This window comes from Ursus americanus, chromosome 33 (assembly GCF_024610735.1).
Source record: "Ursus americanus isolate L20-20 chromosome 33, mUrsAme1.1.p, whole genome shotgun sequence".
Classification (NCBI taxonomy): domain Eukaryota; kingdom Metazoa; phylum Chordata; class Mammalia; order Carnivora; family Ursidae; genus Ursus; species Ursus americanus.
The window spans coordinates 9324956-9346776 of NC_142159.1; the positions used below are offsets into that span (position 1 = coordinate 9324956).

The 21821-nt window shown below is 37.8% G+C and overlaps 1 protein-coding gene across 11 annotated transcripts in view; it reads right to left on the minus strand.

The window, feature by feature from the left end:
* The window catches only part of EPB41 (erythrocyte membrane protein band 4.1), a 189843-nt gene that overhangs the window by 17853 nt on the left and 150169 nt on the right, over window positions 1-21821 (minus strand). For 2 of the 11 annotated variants that reach the window (XM_045782668.2, XM_087858376.1), the window contains exons 17-19: window positions 20087-20137; window positions 18594-18759; window positions 14816-14895 (exon numbers count right to left, since the gene is read on the minus strand). The exons of 6 other annotated variants lie outside the window; for them this stretch is intronic. In XM_045782668.2, coding sequence (XP_045638624.1) covers window positions 14816-14895; window positions 18594-18759; window positions 20087-20137 — 297 coding nt within the window. The remainder of the gene's footprint in view (window positions 1-14815; window positions 14896-18593; window positions 18760-20086; window positions 20138-21821) is intronic. 3 more of the 11 variants (XM_045782673.2, XM_045782676.2, XM_045782672.2) reach the window with 2 other exon arrangements.

Below are 21821 nucleotides of genomic sequence, written 5' to 3' on the forward strand. Positions count from 1 at the left end.
TTAAAAAAATCGTTGCACTCCTGAACTTGTAAACCAACCTACATTGTGATGAATATACACCAGTGCCCTATTACGGCAAGGAAAGATGCGCCCCACTCAAGAATTCCAGGCCAACTTTACTTCTAAGCCATCTTGAAACTGTCAACTCCAGAGCATCTCGGACTGGTACAAGCTGAATTTGGATCAGGCAGGTATTTCACGGACTGATTGCGAAGATTACATAGGGCGTGAAAAATGAGATTGAGAAAGGACAACAGAAACTGTCTCTGTAGACGAATCAGAGATACATCAAATATTCTTGCTAAGGGTATGTGAGTTTCCTCATATTTAAAACGAGAATAATACCTGGTTTAACTCATGGGGTTCTAAGGATCAAAACAAAAATAATAATACATGGGAAAGCACTTCGTAAATTCTAAAGTACCATATACAGTCACTTCATTCAACCAACATTCTGAGCACCTATAATACACTAGGGCCTTATTTACTTCAAGAAAATTAGTTGTTATTATTTACATACTGTATCACTTTCTAGGGCACTTTTCTCACCATTTCTTTTGAGTCAGACAAGCTGTTAGAGCTGTCCAAAAATAGATCAGCTGGTAATTAACAAATAGACTTTCTCAGCTTGCTGTATGCTAGCTCTAGCCCTGTGAATAGCACATCCGAACCCACTCACGTGGAGAAATACTTCGCGGCTTTTCCAACCAATTTTGTCACAATTGAGAAGATTGATTTATAACCAGGAAAACACCAAAGAAAATCAAGTTAGAGCCAATTTTACACCAGTCTGCTCCAGTGATACGTAGTGGTCTCTTATCAAGAAGCCATTTGTGAATCAGACATCGTTTAGGCCAGCAACACCTGGCCCAAAGCTGCCTACTGTTGAGTAAAACTAGATCAAGCATGATTTTTTTTTCAAACCACGTATAGAGGAGACCACTGATAAAAGCCGCAGCTACAGTAACATCAATTCAACAAATATTTACTGACCACTTAACATGTGTTAGTCACTGGAGATACAGGGAAAATTAATAATAGTTGGGTTAGATGACCACTTAGAGCATTCTCACATATGGTCAAATCAACCTCCCCAGTTGGCTCTGTTGTCCAGATCTGGACACAGCCAATGACGTACTGGACATCTTCCCAGCCATATGGAATGCAATATGCCCCAAACTAAGCTCATCTCTGCTGCTGCCTGGACCTGCCACCCCTACTTCCTCGTTTCTGTGATATTGGTAAATGGCACCATCATCCAGCCAGTCTTCCATGCCAGAATCCCTGAAATCATCTTCAATGCCGTCCTTACACTCACCCACCAACCCCCGTAAATTACTGCAAGTCATTTCCATTGCATTTTAGTATTGCCCTTATCTGTTTCTATTCCCACGTTTACTACTTTCATTCAGGCTCGTGTAATGCCTCACTTCGCTTACTTAACTAATGCCCTAAATAGTGTTTCTTCTTTGCTTTTTTCCTTCCTTCTTTGTCATCTCAAACCTTCCTCTACCCTGCGGCTAAAGAGTTTAGAGAGAGCGCAAGCCGGGGGAGGGGCAGAGGGGCAGAGGGCAGAGGGAGAAGCAGACTCCCCGCTGAACGGGGAGCCCTGCTCCGGGCTCATTACCAATCCCAGGACTCCCTAAAGTGTTTATTTCTAAACTGAAACATTGAGAACTCCATTTTGCAGCTTAAAACTCTTTAGTGGTTCTTCACTGCCTCCGGTTAAAGTTCAGACCATTTGGTAAGACACAGAGAAGACTTTAAAATATGACTCCAACCGATAATGCTAAGTGAAATAAGTCAAGCAGAGAAAGACAACTATCATATGATTTCTCTCATCTATGGAACATAAGAAATAGGATGATCGGTAGGGGAAGAAAGGGATAAAGAAAGGGGGGGTAATCAGAAGGAGGAATGAAGCATGAGAGACTACGGACTCTGAGAAACAAACTGAGGGCCTCAGAGGGGAGGGGAGTGGGGGAATGGGATAGACTGGTGATGGGTAGTAAGGAGGGCACGTATTGCATGGTGCACTGGGTGTTATACGCAACCAATGAATCATCGAGCTTTACATCGGAAACCGGGGATGTACTGTATGGTGACTAACATAATATAATAAAAAAACATTAAAATAAATAAATAAATAAAATAAAATAAACTATGACTCCAACCTCTCTCTCCAGCTTCACCCTGTTGTACCTCCACAGACACCCTTCTTTCCATTAATTCAAAACTATTTGCAGTTCCTAGAACAGAGCATGCTTTCTTTTGCCTCCCTGCCTTTGTAAGTATTGTCAATATTGTTCCTTCCGCCTGGAAGTCCGTGCTCAGCTCAAGTGTCAGTTCTGGAAGTTTTCCCGAGCACCTGAAGTATGTAGATACTATTTCTCTTTTGTTCCTATTGCACCTTGTCATTCCTGGTTTAGTAATCTGTCTTTCCTTTGTGAGTTCCTTAGAGGGTGGTGGTGGTGGTGGTGGTGGTGGTGGTGGTGGTGGAGATAAGGATTTCCTGTTACTTAGCCCTGTTTCTCTCTTGTTTAGTTTCTGGCACATAACAGATGTTCAGTAAAAACTTGTTGAAAGTATATTCAGTAAGTCCAGGTGACTTGAGAACTTCTGCTTGGCCTTGTGCTATTTAAAAACTGAAAAGGCATGTGTAGAAAGAACTTAAAAAGTGGGACGCCTGGGTGGCTCAGTTGGTTAAGCATCCGACTCTTGATTTCGGCTCACATCATGACCTCAGCGTTGTGAGATCGAACCTGACGTCAGCTGGGTGCGATGTCTGCTTAAGATTCTCTCCCTGTGCACCCCCTCCCACACACATACTTAAAAAAAAGGAAAGAACATAAAGAGTGGCCCACTTGACCAGACCCACTGTCCCATCCAGCATTTTATCTCCTACATCAGTAAAATGAGAGGAAAACTGACAGTACTCATGTTCACAACATGCCAGATAGTGCACTAGTCACTTTAATATGTTTCCTCACTTAATTTTTCACAACCTCACTACGAAGTAGTCACTATCTCTACTTTAGAGATATAGATGAAGAAACAGGGAGGTTAAGCAACTCCGAGCTAGTTAAGTGAGGGAGCTAGGGTTTAAACTCAAGTTGGTTTCTGGTTCTAAAGCCCATTTCTTCCATGGCAACAAAGTATTTCAAGTAAGACCAGAGGACATGTCCTTTTATGCTCAAAAGAATGTGCATCAAACGTGACCGTACTTTCGAGAAGTACCAAGATTGTCCAGAGTCCTCTTAGCACAGTCTGATTTCAGTGTCCAACACTATACTTTTAAAAATAAGGAGACGGCTGAAAAGCCAGAAGAAAAGATGGAGACAAAAAGAAGATATAAAATCTCCGTGACATGACTCCCAAACTTGGGCGTGCAACATGAGTGAGGAATGTTAACTGACAGCGTTGTGCCTTTAGCTGTGGCCGTGAGCAAGGGCCACTGGATTGTATAAGACTGTGCCCAAGAGCATATCCCAAATTGGCCTGGAAACTTTAAAGGAATCTTGTCAGGGTAGGAACAAGTATAGGACTGTATCTGAACCTCCCACAGTAACTGACAAAATTGAGACGTAAAGTGATTCAAAGGTGCTAATTCAGACGTTGCTTATCTGGACTGATGGGGGGGTCTAGAAGAACGATGTTACAATAGTAAGACCAGCTGCCTCTACAAAGTACAGCCAGGCTATCTAGTTGGTTTCAAGACTAGGAGAAGCAAGAATGTTAGACAAATATTTAATTGAGAACACTATTTGAAATGTTTCAATTTTATTTAAAAAGTGGATGGTTCCTGCTAAGTATGATAATTCAGTATTTTCTTTGGGGATTAAAAAAACAAAGGTTGTTTTTCTTTTTTTTTTTTCCCTAAAGGTTTTCTCTTGAAAAGTATTCATTTAGAAGGATTATGTCTCAGGATCACCAAACCCTGTGTAGGTATGTGCCCGTGTAAGTTATAAATTACCTCTCCCTTGACTTAAAGATCCCAGACATCATGAAGAGCAGGAGATGGCTGCTTTACAGGCATTTTGTTGCCACTCCATTAAATGCAATGCAGAGATTTTTCTTTTCAGGTTATTTCTGAAGCAAGGTATTTATACATTAGAAAGAATATTTATACATGAAAGAACCACAGTTATGCTCACAAGACCATCTTATCCTATAAGCATCACAATGAAAATAAATCCGGAAAACTTTCCTAAAATTTTGCCACATAAGAAAAAAGCCATAGTTTTTTTTCTGGAGGGACCGTGTAGCCATTTCTCCCCACACACTTGATCACCTGTCTCTGCTCTTTAGTGAAGACCGAATAAGGACCCACGTGACGAACAGCAGTATCACCGCCGACTTGCCATGTGATTTCAGGGAACTACTTTCACCTCAGGATCATCCTTAAATGTTGGAATGAGGGAAGAAGGCAAAAATGCTGACTTCAAAAAGACTAAACCCTTCTCTTGGTAATGTGCGAGGCTTTATTTCTTACCCATTTAAAAATAGTATTTTCCTGTGTGTAACTATACACATGAAAAAGACTTCAGGGCATATTAAAATATCAGTAGTAGTAGCAGAACTGCAAATAATTTTTTTTTTTAAGTAAACTCTGTGCCCAACGTAGGACTTGAACTCACGACCCTGAGACCAAGAGTCACATGCTGTACCGACGGAGCCAGCCAGGCACCCCAAGAACTGCAAATAATGTAATTTCTTTGTGTTTTTCTGTATTTCCTAACCTTTCTAAAATGAATATGCATTACTTTTGTTATAAAAAAATGTTATTTAATTATTTTCTTATGCAAGTTTTTGTATCTGGTTTCATAATGAGACAGTATGCAAAGCCTGAAGATTCTGGTAAACAATTTATGAAGTGCTGATAAATCCTCAAGGTCCTCCAACCATTTAAAAAGTTAAAAATAGGGGCGCCAGCATGGGTCAGTTTGTTAAGCATCTGCCTTCGGCCCCGGTCATGATCCCAGGGTCCTGGGGTCAGGCGCCATGTTGAGCCCCTCATGGAGCTCCCTGCTTCTCCCTCTCCTCCCCACTTGTGCTCTATCTCTCATTCTCTCAAATAAGTAAATAAAATCTTAAAAAAAAAAGTTAAAAGAGTTTCCTAAAAGAAAAAGTAGTTAATAGAAAGAATGGTAAGTAATGTAAGCAACTGGTAACTAATATAAACATTCTCTTTTATAAGGAGAATATAAAACCTTAGTAATTTAGCAAGTGGATTTTGAAAGTCAAAGGCAATAATTGTGGACCTAAGGTATCTGGGTGGAAAAGAAACAGCTCAGCTTTAAGGTGTAGCTTCATTATATTTTGTTTAATGTTTTCTGATTTAAAGATGGCAGGGCTGGGGCGCCTGGGTGGCTCAGCCGTTGGGCGTCTGCCTTCGGCTCAGGGCGTGATCCCGGCGTTCTGGGATCGAGCCCCACATCAGGCTCCTCCGCTATGAGCCTGCTTCTTCCTCTCCCACTCCCCCTACTTGTGTTCCCTCTCTCGCTGGCTGTCTCTCTCTGTCAAATAAATAAATAAAATCTTTAAAAAATAATAATAAAGACGGCAGGGTTATTCTCAGGAATGTGAATGAAAATATGGTTCTATCTGTGACTTAATTCCTTAGTAGACTTTCTTATTAGATAACCTGCCTCTGAAACCAGTAAAGACATGCAAAGAAAATTATCATTCTCTTGCCAGTCATGATAGCAACTGGGAATATAAAATATTAAAGATCAAAGAACCCTAAAACTTGATCTGAGCAGTAACTCTAGATTAAGTGATATATGCTACGAATCAACACTATCACTTCAATCAGAATGATTTATACTTTTTTTTTTTTTTTGCCCGAGTGCCCTGCACCTCAGGTTTAAATCTTGTTTTATTGGAATCAAGTATAAAACATCGGAATGACTGCACAAATTCAATAAACGGTTGTTTAATTGCCATCTCACAAGAGAAACGTCTTTTAGGTGATTTGGGGACAGATGAAAGAAAGAAGCGATCCAATCCTAGGGTACTTAGATTTAGTTGAAGATATTGACAAAGATACGTACAGATGGCAGTTAAATATATTTACACAAGAAAAATGTATCTGGTGGTGGTGGCGATGATGGTGGAACCTTGGGGGAGAAGGCAACTTTTATCAGAGATGGTCTCAAGTTTAATTACAGTGTCTTGTTAATTTTTTGGTGCATTCTCAGTATGATACTGTTTACATGAAGCACCAAAATAAGCCAGTTAGTGATGTTACTGAGTCCACACAAGCAGAATTTGTTAACAGAACACTTTTGAAAGAAAGAAGAAAACAATCATGTCAGTTATAAAGCTAACTCCTAATGAGATCCCGGGAATCAATATATGCTGAATTTTGAGTTTGCAAAAAAATGCCTTTCCCTAGTACTTTATTCAATGTTTCCAAAGATCTAACTTTAGAATACCTGTGAAAAATGTATCTTCATATATGTCCATGTTCAAATGGATAGTATAGACAAACATGAATAAATATGGGTGTTCTTACTTGCTAAAAACAAGACAAATTTTGAGAGGGCCATTAACATGCTAGGGTGACATTTTACTTTATCGAATGAATGAAATTGACAAGTAGGGAACACAAATAATAACTGCAAAAAAATGTTCATAGTCCAGCCAGACCAAAATACAAACTGTGTCACTAAATTGCATGAATATCCTGACCTAACCCACTTTACCAACATCATCTTAAACCGTCTGAAACACTCTCCTCCAAATCAGCAAGGGTTTCACTCTGACATAAACACACTGAGGGACTAGGCACAGAATACCAAAAATACTTTTTCTGATGAAGCTCGAATAATTCTTAGAGATACAAAGCGTCATTTGGTTTGACAATGAGGTATTTTTGGTTTGTTTCCTTCTGGATATCCACCTAGTTTTCTTTTGACATAGTGTGTGAGGTTTGATTTAATTAATGGGAATTTAAGCTATTGATCTAAATATCTCCAATAAACATGTAAAGGAAACTACTAATTATTTTCTTCTAAAAAGTTCAATTTCTTTAATTGAATGCTTTTTATTTTATTATTTTTAATAATAAATATATTTTATATGTTTATGAAATATATAAACCTGGGGCTTGAACTCACAACCCTGAGATCAAGACCCGAGCTGAGATCAAGAGTCGGACCCTTAACCGACTGTGCCGCCCAGGCACCCCTATTGAATGATTTTAATACCAGAAACCAGGTCATCCCCAGGGCCAAACAAAAGCCCTGACACCTCTGTCTCAACCACAGGCAAGGCCTCATTTCTCATCCTTATCTTCTGGTTCCTATACACTGAGAGAGATCGTATTTCAGGTTCTGGGACATTCTGTAGGACTCAACCTGGGAGACTTAAAGGGAGTCCAGCATTAATAAATCGGTGGCTTCAGGATCTTAGAGAACCATTTTCTTTTCTGAAAGCCATTTTTAATACCCAGTTTCATAAATCATTAGGGTCTCACAAAGTCCAACCTTCTCCTTAATTCACACTCTGTAACTTTTACCATATTTCATTTGGGGACTGAGTGACTTAGGAGACAGCTGTGGCATGACAGAATGTCACCGGGCTGAAACATCGAAGACCTGGGTTCCAGTGCCAGTTCTTTCACTAAAAACTGCTTGTTCTTGGGCAGACCTCTCAACCTCTGAGACTCTGTTTTATCAGATGAAGCAAGAACAGCACTTTTACGGTTATTATGAGGGTTCACTGTACAGGTGTGCACAATGAAGTGATAGGCAAATACTAGATACTATATGTCTTTGTACTCTATTCCTTAACATTTTACTTTTTGCAAAGAAACATGAACCAGAGCAATAGACACCTAGTCTCTACTTGGAAGTGTTTCCCGAGCACCCAAAGTGGGCCAATCCTATAGATTTAACTAAGGCTGGTCTTCCTTTCGGCTTAGCAAGTTCTCAGCCAGACAGAAATTTGAAGAAGGAAATTGTGGCAGAATATAAGAATTAAAATAGGCACTCTATGAGAATATTTAATAAAGACTCCTGAGCCAACATCCTCATGTAAAACACTAGACAGGCCACTTCAAATAGTTTTGAGATGTATACTGTCTATTAAGAAAGAAAATTAGGAAAAACAGTTCTGATTAGTCACAAAATTTACAACCATTTTAAAGTTCAATAGATTTACTGCTTTTTCTAAGCCCAAATCATATCAATGTTACTATCACAGATTTTGCTTCCTGAAATTATTAAATTTTCTATAAAAAGAGTTTAAGATTTAGCATATTAACCTCTATACTTACTTTCCGCAATGGAATCCTAAATCTACCACATCTATTAAACTACCATTGGTTTTTACATTCTCTTCATTCTAGTTTACCGTTCTTTTAGGTAATCTCTACACCCAATGTGGCGCTTGAACTCACAACCCTGAGATCAAGAAACACATGCTCCCTCGACTGAGCCAGCCAGGCGCTCCTGGATTTTACCAGAGACCTAGGACTGGCCCTACACGTACTGCTCAAGGATACAATCAGCTCCGTAATGTTATCATGTTTGCAATGACTTTGTGGCCTGTTCAAATGCAAATACCTCAGGGAAAGTTAATACATTGAACGGTTATCAGTGTTTCTGTATGTCACAAAAAGGGGATCTGGGTATTCGTTAGACTTTTTAACAAGATTTACATAATTAAAAAAATAAATTTGATAAGAAAAAGGGAGTGAGCAGAAGGTGGCAAAGGGACTGAGGGACAGAGTTGTGCACAGACACACATACACCCACAGAGCACATTACCCTTGCTTTGCAAACCCAGTAAGAAATGTTCTGCACCGCAAATGCCCACAGAACCAGCAGGATTCGAGGTTATCTTGCTAAGCACAGAATGAAGATACCCAGCAGTAGTGTCCAGCTCCTGGTTCTTTACTAAAGCAAACGATAAATATTACAGTCACTTAACTTATCAACAGTCTGTTTAAATAATACCCCCAAACGGTCTGCAACATGCAAGCTAAAAAATGTAGGATCCAATCCTGATTAGATCAGTTAATTGCGAGTGCTTTGTTTCTACATTCTTCTCTTTAACAAAACATGGCAAGTTTATGTTTCAGCAAAGAACGGCTTTAAATGCCTTGGGGAAGAGCTCTAAAAAAACCCAAAACATATGTCTTTATACATTAATTTAGTATCAACATTTAATCTTATTCCTATTTTGAAAATTAATAATATTGGTGTTTCCTGTATTTGTATAATATTCAGTAGGAACATCAAGCTGGTGATTTAAAAAATTTCGTTAAATGCTTTTATATGGGCACTTGCAATAAAAGATAAATCAGATGTGGTAATAGCTTCTTTTGTAAAAGCCATGTATAAACAGCACATAAAGATGACAAGTCAAGCAGCAGTAGCCCATTCTTCAGCCAAAAAAGGAAACGGATGAAGAAAGAACAAAAAATCACCAAAAAGAAAATCATTCCCTGGCCCCCCCCTACCCCCCAAAGCCTCATAAATAATAGTTTTGGTACACTTTCAGTGGAAAACTCAGGCCAGCTGACAGTTTGAAAAAGGACATTAGAATGGCAAACACTCAGGATGGGGATAAACTAACAACAGAGTAACCATGTGGCTAGCAAAGATGATTTAAAAATTCTATCTTTCCTCTCTAGTGTGCCATTCTGTATCTTGCAATACATTTCCCTTCATTCTAAATTTTCTCTCTTGGCTACATCCACCCCCACTTTTTTTTAAAAATAAAGTTAGTATGCTATTGGACCCTAGCTAGAAACACATCCTTGTAGTGCTCACTAGCTTCTCCACAAAACTTGAGTCATTTTCCTGGTTGATTGCTATTCTCTGGCATATAAAGATTACATCTGGATAAAGGAGCTTACTTAGATGTTGGCCTTCATTAAATTACAGTTGGTAAAACTGCTTATTATAAGAAAATCACTCCATAATGCAGCCTCTCACAAATGCCAGCAAATGAAATTCGCCAATGACAATTATCCTTCAAACATAGTTTTTATACTTTCCTTAATAGTGCTGTTATTAGATTATCCCCAGAAAAGGTGACTGTAAAAGCAAACAGCTTCGAAATCAGTGCCTGGTGCAAAATTTTATCTATTAGGTAATAGAAAATTTTGCCTTAACAGTGCACTCACCAGCAAGGACTCCACAGATCATATGAGTGTTCTCAAACCTGAATAGAGCTATAGAAGTCAAAGTTTTCAGCAAATATTAAAAGTTATACTAAACATGTCTAGGAGAGCAGAAGCCTTTGGTTGGTCGATTTTATTTCAAGATACTAAGAAGGTCTGAGATAGAGAAATGGAGATGAAGAGGAAGGAATTATAACCAGTACAAAAACTCTGATCACTTAGTATGGAACACAATTAAATATATTCGGCAGGATTTCTCAGAAGTCCCAATTCCAAAAATGATTATAGACATAATAAGTACTTAAAAAAATATTACGGCCCAATTTATTATCTAGAAAATAGCATCTTGATTCCACAGAACTAAGTACAACAGGAAACTATTATTGGATACTAACTAGCTGTGTCTCCTCTTCCTGAAAAATCCTGTAACAATGAAAATGACTTTCCATGTTAACATTTTCAACAAGTTCTTAAAAAGAACACGGCTTTGAAGAAACTCTTCAAAATTTTATACTACTCAGACATGGCCACGAAGTACATACTTTGAGCTCGTAAACAGACCACTTCAAAATGTGGAGTGTTGGTTTTAAGTGATTACCTGGGTAATACAATAGAATCTAGAGCTGGGAAAGTAACATAAGAGATAAGGGTTACCCAAGGTGAAGTGAAAGATAAAGTGGTATACCTTCTGTTGGTTCTACATTACAGGAGCACGCTCTCCTCACACCCACATAGCCACACCCACTGCATTCTTCTCTCTTCGCTATGATCACAGTGGCAATACTGGATGGTTAATAACCACTAATTTGTAGAGTGCTTTTTAAAAAAAAACAAAAGACAAACTCAGCATATTAAAAATGCTTCTAACAGATGCGACAATTACATGTGTTGTAGTGACTAATTAAGATGGTTAGAAAAACGTTATTTATAACACTTGGTGTAAGTAAGTCAAATGAGTTCCAATCTGACTTTAAAACATTAATATTCTAAGAACTGAACACATGTCAAGGTTATCTCTGCTTTAGGACTGAGCAAAAGACAACTATTGGGACACAGAGAACAGTGAAAATATGGAAAAACAAGGAAACTTTTCTGGAAAGACTGGCTAACAATATTTCTTGCTAATCCCCCCAAGCAGGTTTTTTTTCCTTTTTTTTTTTTTTTTAAGTGGGTCTATATACTGCATTGCTGGCTCCTACTTCCTTAATGACTACTATCAACCAGAATCAGATTTTCAGTAAGATTTATTCATGATAAATTTACATATTAACAGTAAATAACGTGAGAAAAATATCGAAGAAAATGTTCCAAAAGAGAATTTCTTAGCAGATTTCTTTAGGGTTAAATACCTTGCTGAACTGCTAAGGGACAAACAATGTATTCAGCCTAGTGTTAGATCTGAAGCATCCTGGACCAGGGACCAGAAAGGAACATAGGTTTACAGACTTATTAGAAAGCACCTCCCAAAGCTAAACACAGACCAAAGGAATCCTCCGGAACACAATCACGTCCACGTCAACTAGGAAGCAAAGACACTTGCGAAAGAACATCAATTTATTTTATTCTGACTTATTGGTAAATACCGCCCCAACAGGTCCTGAACGGGGGGGAATTCCTCTTAGGGAAATCTCTTTATTTAGAAAGAGGAACCCTTCTAAAATGTTTTCCTTAGATTCCCAACCTTAAATTTATACAACTGCTCCAGACACTAGGGCATACCGAAACTTCAGAGTAAAAAGCATTTCACTTCCTTTACCGTGTTTGTTAGCTATCTCTAAAACCTATCTAAACAGAAAGTGAATCTGGGAATTGTTTCTTTATTCCTTAGGGGAAAACGAAGGCAGACCCTTGAAAACCAAACCAAACCAAACCAAACCAAACCAAGGGGCTAGCCGAATTCATCACAAAGTATGTTAAGAGCACGGTTAACATCGAACCATCTGGAAAACTGACGAAGGCAGGGGTGTTGCGGTGGTTACAGATATGTTAGATTACAGTTCTGGTGCACCCCAACTGCTAAATAAATAGAAACAAATGCCTTGTGTTTTGTTTTCCAATTCTAGTCATAAATAAGACCACAAATACTTCAGCACTGAACAAAGATGCAAAGAGCTTCTACAGCTCTTCAAGTAGTAGGAAGGCAGAAAGAGTAAATTAATCAGTTCTCTGATTCTCTGGACCCCTATCAGGGGTTAGCAAAGTACAGCCAACAGTCCAAATCCAGCCCACTCCTTGTTTTTGTATTGCTATGAGCTAAAAATGGCTCTATGTTTGTTAATGGTTTGGAAAACACAGAATGATATTTAGTGACCATAAAAATGATATGAAATTCAAATTTCAGTGTCCATAAATAAAGTCTGAATTGGAATACGTTCATGTTCATTGTTTTATTGTCTGTGCTGCTTTCACTATACGATGGCAAAGTTGAGTGGTTACACCAGTGACCGTAAGGCCTGCAAAGCCTAAAATATGTATTATCTGGACCTTTATAGAAAAAGTTTGCCAACTCCTGGTCTATCTGATATACAAAACCCTTGATATCACAAGAGTTTGATACATTGGATGCTTTTATACTATGTGAAACACAAGAAAAAAGAAACTCTTCTCTGCAATGTATTTTAGATAAACACAAATTGTCAAATATCAGGTTCCCTTTATGGCATCACACTCCGAGATGAATTTATTCATACAAACAAGCCCCCAGTCTCAATAATACCTTCCATAGGGAAAACAGTTGATTGTTACCTTTGGTAAATGGATAAGAGCTTTTAATTGAACCAAATTACGAGGCATTCACAAGAGAGACTGACACCTACCACAGTAAATTCTTCGAAGAAACCACGGACCATACGACAGAATTAATAAGAGAAATAGTGGCTTCTGGCTCATATATGGGTTTTTCGGGCTACTCGCATATACTGATTAGGCGTATGGTGACTAATTTGGCACAAATTTGTGTTCCAATAAAAGAGATTCTACGTGAAAAGTTCGAGTTTATCCATTACCATCTGTGACTGATCATTCAATCCAATTTAACAAATTTCAATTATTTGTTACATATCTGGGATACAAAGGTGACGGACTGGCAAACAAAGATGAATAAAACAAAGCCTCTCACCTTTGAGAATCTCACAGTTTTGAGGAGACAGGTACAAGCTAAAAGAGATGGACTAACAACATTTCAAATTTTTAATACCACTTTTTCTGGTGGGGATCTAAGCCATAACCAGAATGTTAAACAGGAAGTAAGTTTCCATAAGTTTATCATATCACAATGATATAAATTAAATCACGTGGGTGCTAAAGTATGTAAAGATTAGTCAGTCAGAGAAGGCAAGCAAACTCAGAATGCAGGCTGTGGCGGTATGCTTCTTCAAAATAGAATAGCGATTCTGTCTTGTCAACAGATTCTGGGCTACAAGAAGTTCCCCAAGCTACAGAACTATCCCACCTCCACTCTTTCATCTAAAGAAAAAAAAAAAAAATCCCACGTGCCTGTGTCATCTATGAAGAAGCTTGAGGATTTCCAGGAATATCAAGATGTTCTTTTTAAGAGAGAGGGCAAGTCAATGGGTAAGAACATAAGATGAATAAACCATTGGCAAGCAACCCATGGGCAACGGAGCCAAAGAGAAAAAGAGCTGATAAAATAAGGACAGCTAGAAAAAGAAAGAAGAAAGAGGATAACATGCTGGGGCGAAGACTGGGGCAGATCTGGACATCACATGGTAAGTTATCTGAGGGCAAGAGCTATGACTAATTCCAACATGGGAGTTATAGTTAATTATGTGAAGAGCTTATAATATGGAAGACAGGAAATTCTTCAGAAGGCCTCCAATCAGGACCAAGAATTGAAATCTATAGGGAAACAGATTTTGAGTTAATATAAGAATTATTTATATGCAAAAATCAGAGATGTCCAAAGATGTAGTGTGCTATATCTTGGGAGGCTAGAGACCACTTAGTCTATAAATGGTTTTAAATCACTAAATGATATTGTACAGAAGAGTCAAGCGTTGGAGTGGAGAAGAGTTGGATTAGGGGCTTATCCAAACCTAAAATTCTGATAACGCTGCCTCTCTGAACTCTGCAATACATTGCCCTAGTGGGCAATGAGTAAATGCATAGCAGTAACCATGGTTTCCCCTTAATTCTTAGTCTCTGTGTTTTATTGAGACAGGATCCTGCACATATGAAGACTCTTCTTTAAGGAGACAGGAGAGGAGAAAATGAGAGACTAAACTGCACCCTTTAATGATTGGGGGGGGGGGTACCTGAAGAGATAGTTGGGATCCATGCTTCTCCTGCCCTCTAATCTTTGAAATGTTAGATTTATTTTATTATTTACTGCAAACAGGATTCTTACTATCATAAAGGGGAACGCTACCCTCTAGGACATCAATCACAAAAGATTAGAAAAGCATTCCTAAAGCATACACTTCCTCAACGACCTGTCACCCACACATTTAGTTAGGCAATGACTGAAGTTATTTAGCTTTTAGCCTGTATTTCTGATCTGTGGGAGTAACAAACTACTTCTTTTTGTCTTTCAAGTTCTAGTGTGATAAGAATTTCATTTATGAAGTGAAATACTCTACGAATTTGTAATTGTTTGTCACAGCCACCTCTGATCGCCTTCTGGTCTAACCTTACATGGCTTCCTCACTCTAACAGTCATACCTTCTTAACCGTTTCTGGTGCCCAATCCCAGGTCCACACCAATGTTTGTATCATGCTCTGCTTCAGTAAAGAAGGAGATCCTAAGGCATGAGGGGTAACAGAAACAGAAATGAGAGCAGACTCATTGATCCACTATCCACTATAATGCGGAGGAGGCCGATACAGTTATCCCACATGCCATGCATAATGGAGAATAGAACAAGGACTCTTCTCCATTTCTAGTACCAAAATTACAAACAACAGGGTTAGTTTGAGTGCAATGAAAACAAGCGACATTTTTTTCTCAGTGTGGTACAGAACGCTGTAAAGAAGTTTGGGATTTAACAATTTCTGTGAAGAATACAAGGGAAGGAAACTGTAGAGAAATTCTATATATCTCTACTATACTCAATACTTTTCGGGGAATAAAAAGCCATCAACAATGCGAAAGTGTCTCATACTATTTTTTAATTTTGTCTTCCTTTTGTAAATACGTGATCACTAGGTAAAGCCCAAGTATAAATTTTGCTTGCTAATGCCTTCTAAAAAATAACCAAACCTCTTATGCCTGGTGTATTCTCCATGCTTATCTGTAGGAAATATTACAAAAGTAACTTAGGAATGTAGGAGACAGTAAATTGGCTTATATCCACAGAAAATTCAGACAAAAAAATTTACAACATTTACTAGAAAGAAATGTACTAGGATCTAGGATGACTGGAAATCTAATCCACAGAAAATCCCCAATCTAATATTTGTCAACAGAGTCAGCATCTTCTCCCTCACAAGTTTTATCAGAGACGTAAACAAGTTGTAAAACTGGATCCATGTGAACTGAATCTCCTTCATATTCTAAGTGTCAGCATAAGAAAATGGCTAAAGGATTGATGCTGGGTTTATTTTCAAGTTTGGGCCACTGTAAGAATACCATAAGGATAAGATGAATTGCTTAAGAGTATGATGACTTTGGAAAGACATTTCTACCTTCAGTAGTTTTAAGTGCTTGGTCAAATACCAGTAAGAAGCAGATGGAAATCAACACAACTATTTCACTGCTTGCTTTCATATGAAAAATTCCAAGAAATTAATGTCTGTTTTTAAGTTTTCATCTTCCCAGTCCCCAAAAGACCAAGAAATGAACAACAACCAACACGTTACAGATTCATTCTCATGAGGTAGGTTTGTCTCTATGTTACTAGGTGGAAATCTGGGCACCAAGTAGTTAAGTGAACTTCTCAGAGTCACCCTGAAAATGATTAATAGCAAAAACCAAGGCAATATAAACCCAAGACTTTTTACTGGTCTGTATTGATATCTTTAGTCCAAATTGGTTTTTTTTGTTTTGTTTTGTTTTGTTTTGTTTTTTTTACTTATCAACCAGCCATTAAGAAGCTGAACCAGGATAAAACCAATACACAGTGATTTGGCTCTGTCTCTGGCATTCAGAACGGAATGAGATATGAGAAGGAAACTAAGACTATTTACAGCTTTGTTACAAATCTCAGCAGTATTAATGTTAGTTAATACAAAGCTGTAATGTCTACTATTTTTCCTCTGACAACTGTGATGGGTATATCTTTGAACCTGCACTGACCAGCTTAATCCAATACAAAGGCTTGGCCCTTCTCCTCTCAACCATTCTTATCCTATTAATCAAAGAAAGGGCCTCTCCGTTAACTATCAGTAAGGATCTCTGAGGATTCCTGCTGCACTTCAAAAAAATGAAAAATTTCATTGGCTTATGCTAGACTTTTAAGGGACTTGGAATAACTCTAATACAAAGGGAAACAAATCCAAGGTGAAGTTTACAATAACAATTAATAAAAAGCTGTGTACCAGGATGAAAACTGGAAATATAATCGTAAACAGTTATAAAAGTATCAATAAAATCCTGATTATTTCCTTTTCGGTTCCCTGAAAAAATTTTAAAAGACTCTAACCAATATAGTTTTGTTATTTCATATGGAAAGCTCTTACATTTCTATTTCAAAGATAAAGGGGAGTACTTCTGATGATCACTTTCTGTGTCAGAGGACAGCTTTGCAATGTGTCAGGCTGACTGAAGTCTCTCTTTCCTAATTATGAGTGAACCAAGAAATAGGCTTAGTTACAAAATATGTGTTATAAACAGACATAGCCTGTGACATGAAAGATAACACCCATAACAGATTTTAAAATTCAACCCGCCCCTTACTTCTTTTCCCATTTTTTGGGAAAGCCTAAGATGACAGAAGAGCAGTTTTCAGGAAATACCAGAGAATTATTTCTACATGTCTCCAGAGAAAATAGAATCGTGGTGGGTGTTGAAGGACAAAAGATTCTTGGCATTAGTGTTCTCGCTCTCTCTCTCTCCCTCTTTTTTTTTCTGTAAGAAGCCATCATTTAAAAAACAAAAAGTCTTGTTTAGAAGTTTCATCAACTAAAAAGCATTGAGAAGTAAAAGTGCAAAAATCTCAGTTTGATAACCCCGTGAACTCAGATTTCAAAACAAATATTTGAGACAACATTAACCAAATCATCCATATTGGTACATTCAAGTGCCATAAAAAGTAAGCTACATGCAAGATGTCATTAATACTGAGGTAAAAAACCACAGGTTAGGCGTCGGAGTTGTGTTGTGAAGACAGAGCACACTCGCATTTACTTCAGGGAAGCCTTAAAAATCAACATGCAAACAGAGGGACATATACTTGTCACGACAGAACCTTAGCTCACAAGGCCATCAATTAAAAACAATTAATTTCAACACAAATGTAAGAATAAACAGGTCTGAAGTCTATCAGGAAAACAGAATATATCAATATATATATTAAGCTTGTGATAATGGCTAAACATTGCTTCTAGCAATATAATTACTTAAGTCATAAAGAAGTAACAGTATTAATTCAGAGAAGGGTATATTTATGTACAGATCTTAAATAAACCTGTATTCTAGGACTTTTAAAGATGGGTACAGTGGTCTGGAAATTCAGCCCTGGCTGGAGGCTAAGGGGCACCAGCACCATTTTCCTTAAACCATCAACATTCTACTTGTGAAAAGTTGGCATTTAACCTTTGCAGATCCCTTCTATACACCAGGCAGGATAAAGGTGTTTTTCCCTGTACATTTCAGAAATACACATAAGAAGGCCACAGAAGTCAAAAGCCCTTTTCCAAAAAAGGCCTTTGTATACACTGGTTTGATATCTCAAGAAAAGGAGTGGTTATGGATTCATAGATTCAAACGTATCATTTTAAGGCTTTTGAAAAATTAGCAAGTTGAATTTTTTTTCTTAAACTACAGAGCCCATGCCACACAAATGACTATAGAAGATTAGGAAATATTCCATCAAATATTTCTACAGAGTATCCTGCTTTGCGTGTAACACTGGAGAGGAGGACACAACAGCAGTGAACAATACAAACATGCAGGATAAGAGTTAAACCTCTTGGGGAAAATACCAACTGTCGTATGCTTAAATCTGATTTGTCTGAACTTGTTCAACGTCAGCGAGGAAAGCTGGCTTGGGCAATCCATTGCTACTCCTTTGGACCCCACAATACACACTCTACAAAGAGTAACACTTTATTGACAGAAAAATGATCACAAAGAGCTTCCCCAGGACAGTGAACTATCAAGATCAGAGGGTATCATACAGGAGATAACACAGAAGTAAATGACAAAAGTTCAATGGTTTTAGTCTTGACATTTCAGATGAGCACCCTGTTCCCGATCACAGAAAGACCAACCACCAAACAGCCAACGCAAGAATCACGAGAAAAGACATCATGAAAGGAATACGAGGAGATGGAAAAGTACTAGAGTAGAGGCGGCACTTTTTGAGAGACTTGTGATCCTCAGGGATTGGAATAGAAACCTTGGGAAGAATTTCTTCATTGTCTTGCTGGGGCAAGGCTCTCTCAGTAGATCTCTCTTGCCTTTTAATTTTCTCTTCATCCTGCACTAACAGAGCACGTTCCTGTGTCTGCTTTCACGGTAGAAGATCAAGAAAGACAGAGAAAGATGAACAAAATGACAGATGGAAAAATGCTCAAAAATGATACTTGGGGATGTGCAAAGGCTTTGGGAAGATCTTTGGGGCCACTCTTTATTTCACCTTACTTTGGCAATTTATCCCAGCAAAGTTTCTATAACACAGTAGTGTATTCAATAGGTAATTTTTTGAATGAATGAACATTAGAAGTCCTGAGAGTTCAAGCAATTACTTGACTTCCTTAGTTGTAGTATTTGTTCCTCCTTCAAGGATACTCACAGATGAGTTTTGGGTCATTTGTCATTGTTTTAGTGCTGCCAATTTTTCTTAGGTCACTTGGGCAAAGCCAATAATGAAGCATTCTTCTCGCCATTGGAAAAGTTACTTTTATTACAAATAGAATGGCAGAATATAAAAAGTTATCCTCATATCCCTTCATATAGACTTAAAAAACTGCTCATTCAGTATGGCAATTAGCTTTTGCTCAAGGGAATAAAAATCTTAATCCCATACATTTGAAAGATCGCAAAAGAAAAACAAAAGTATAAAAGTTTCTATGTGCCTCCAAGGTCTACCAAAAACAAACAAAAAACCCCCCACAAATCTCAACAACTATAAACTCCCTCCCCCTCTTGCAGAATCATGATTAAAAATAATAGTAATAACAACCATCATGAAGATTTATGTATCACATTAAGCAAGAACTTTTGACACTTTTAAGGTAAGTTGTCTTTTCCAATTGTCCAATTGAGTTTTTCTCCCCCGACAATTTCTATGCTCTGCCATCTAGTCAAGACAGATGTTATCTATGAAAGGAAAAACTTGGCTCTAAGTTCTCTCAGTTGGGCCAGCCTTCTCTGGTCAGTTTGGAATTTCGACACAGGTTCTTTGCACACCCCTAAGTGATATGTATCAGGGAGAAAGTAGCTGGGGGACTGGTCAGCAAAAAAGAAAAAAGGAAAAGAAAGGATGCAAAATTATAATGATTTTTAAAAGAATATAAAGAGGGAGAAGAAAGACAACATAAAAAGAACAGGGTACAATTAAATTCATTTTCTCTCTGAATACATATTTACATCTTCATGCAGCTTTTCAACCAGCCATGCGCCGAAATAAGCAAATTTGAAAGCTGCAAAAGCTGCAGCAGTGGAAATGTTATGTGTTAGGTCAAAAGGCAGTGGGGTGTGAATTAACTAGTAGAGCCAAAAGAAAAAAAATTACTCAGCAGCTGCTGTTCAGTTCTGGGGGGATTATCTGCTTAGTGCCATGACAAGAGCAAATTTGGATTAAGAAGCACAAGTCATAACAGCAGCTTTACCTCTGGCCCACCAACCTTTCTTTCCGAGGGAAGGACAGAGGTTTTCTTCACCTGGTCATACACAAATTATATAAAATTCAGTAGCCTTGAAATGCAACAACAATGCTGCCAAAGACGGAAGCGGTAATCCCAGAGAACAGAAATATTGCCCTAATTATTAAAGAAAAAGTAAAATACGCCAGAAAGTGGAGTTATCCTTTATAAAAGGTTAGCATAGGACAGTTCTTCTTATTTATTCTGCTATTCGTTTCGAGGAATAATATACAGAAGCATGGAGCTAAAGCGGCTCAAGTACTCCCTACTAATCTAATTTATAAAAAGTTCTTTCTTTAAAGTCCACAGAATGACATACCCATTTCCAACCAGCCCTGAGATGATTTCTGGAAGGTTTCTATTAAGATATAAGAGATTTTCTGGAAATGGAGATGGATTCAAATTAACCAAACTTCATCCAAAAGAGTATTAAGTTACTTTTTCAAAGTAATTGAGCCTCTTTAATTACTTCCATGGAGTCAAAAAGAAAACTTCTAGAAAATATGCAGTTACGGTTTACAGAGAGGGTTAACCAGTCAAGATAGCAACAAGGCCTGTCTCCTGAATTCTAGATTTATAGAAAGCAGAGTCACTGTCCCAGTTCAGGCTACATTATCTGCATTTAGAATACAAAACTGATGTCCATTTACATCGGGGAATGGAGGCTGAAGAGGACAGTGAAAAAGAACAATTGTATGCTATCACCCCCAGTAACTAGCTACTATCATTCAGGAATTCTCCAGTCTTACTTGGTGAAACTCGTCCGACTCTACTTAGAGAATTCTCAGCCAATTTCAATTGCATTTTGAAAAATATAAAAAGTACCCATTGTGAGTCAACTTTTATCATCTTCTCCAGTTCCAGAAACTAAACAAAGTTGAATAGTTTACCATGAATTCTGAATATAAAAACAAAGGTTTTTTTTAAGTTATTAAGACATCACTACCTTTCTTGACTAGAATTGCTATTGCTATTAGTGAAAAACAGGCACATAATTTTAAAAATTATTATCATCACTCATTAAGTCATTGTGACTACTTATATAAATATTAACCTGTATAGGCTAAAGAGTAAGTAAAGAATTTTTAAATATATGCTTAAGGTAACTTTTAAGATATTCCATCACACAGATTCATTTAGGCAGATGTAGGATTTCTACAACAGGTCATGACAACAACACATAAAAAGCAGCCTCTGAAAGGTATTTCTGACTTCTTCTAAAACAACATGTTAAAAGTTTGATGCTACTTATAAAGATGAATCATCAATAATTTTTCTAAAATTGAAACACAACCATTAATAGGTGGTGTCCTGCATTCTCTGGCTTAGAGGCCTCCTTGGTTTATTATATAATTGTGGTCAACCATTCCAGACATTTCTAAGTTGCGCAAATGTTCAAATAAAGTTTTTAAAAAATGTTTATCCTGTTCCAATTTTGACCTTACTAAATTTAGTAAACTCTCTGGTCCTTGGAGGCACAGTTTGAACATAAAGTTCCACTGGCTTATGGTCAATTTGTAAACACACACTAGCCAGAAGGAGGCAGTTCTCAAGAGTCGAGTCTTCTAATGGTAGCTAGTAATGGCTCCTGTAATTGGACTGGGTAGCCCACGTGACTTAAAAAATAGGTGTTTGATTAGGAATGCCTTAAAGCTGCCTAAAACCTGTGAGGAACCAAAGCTCAATTTTAGCTCTAAACTTA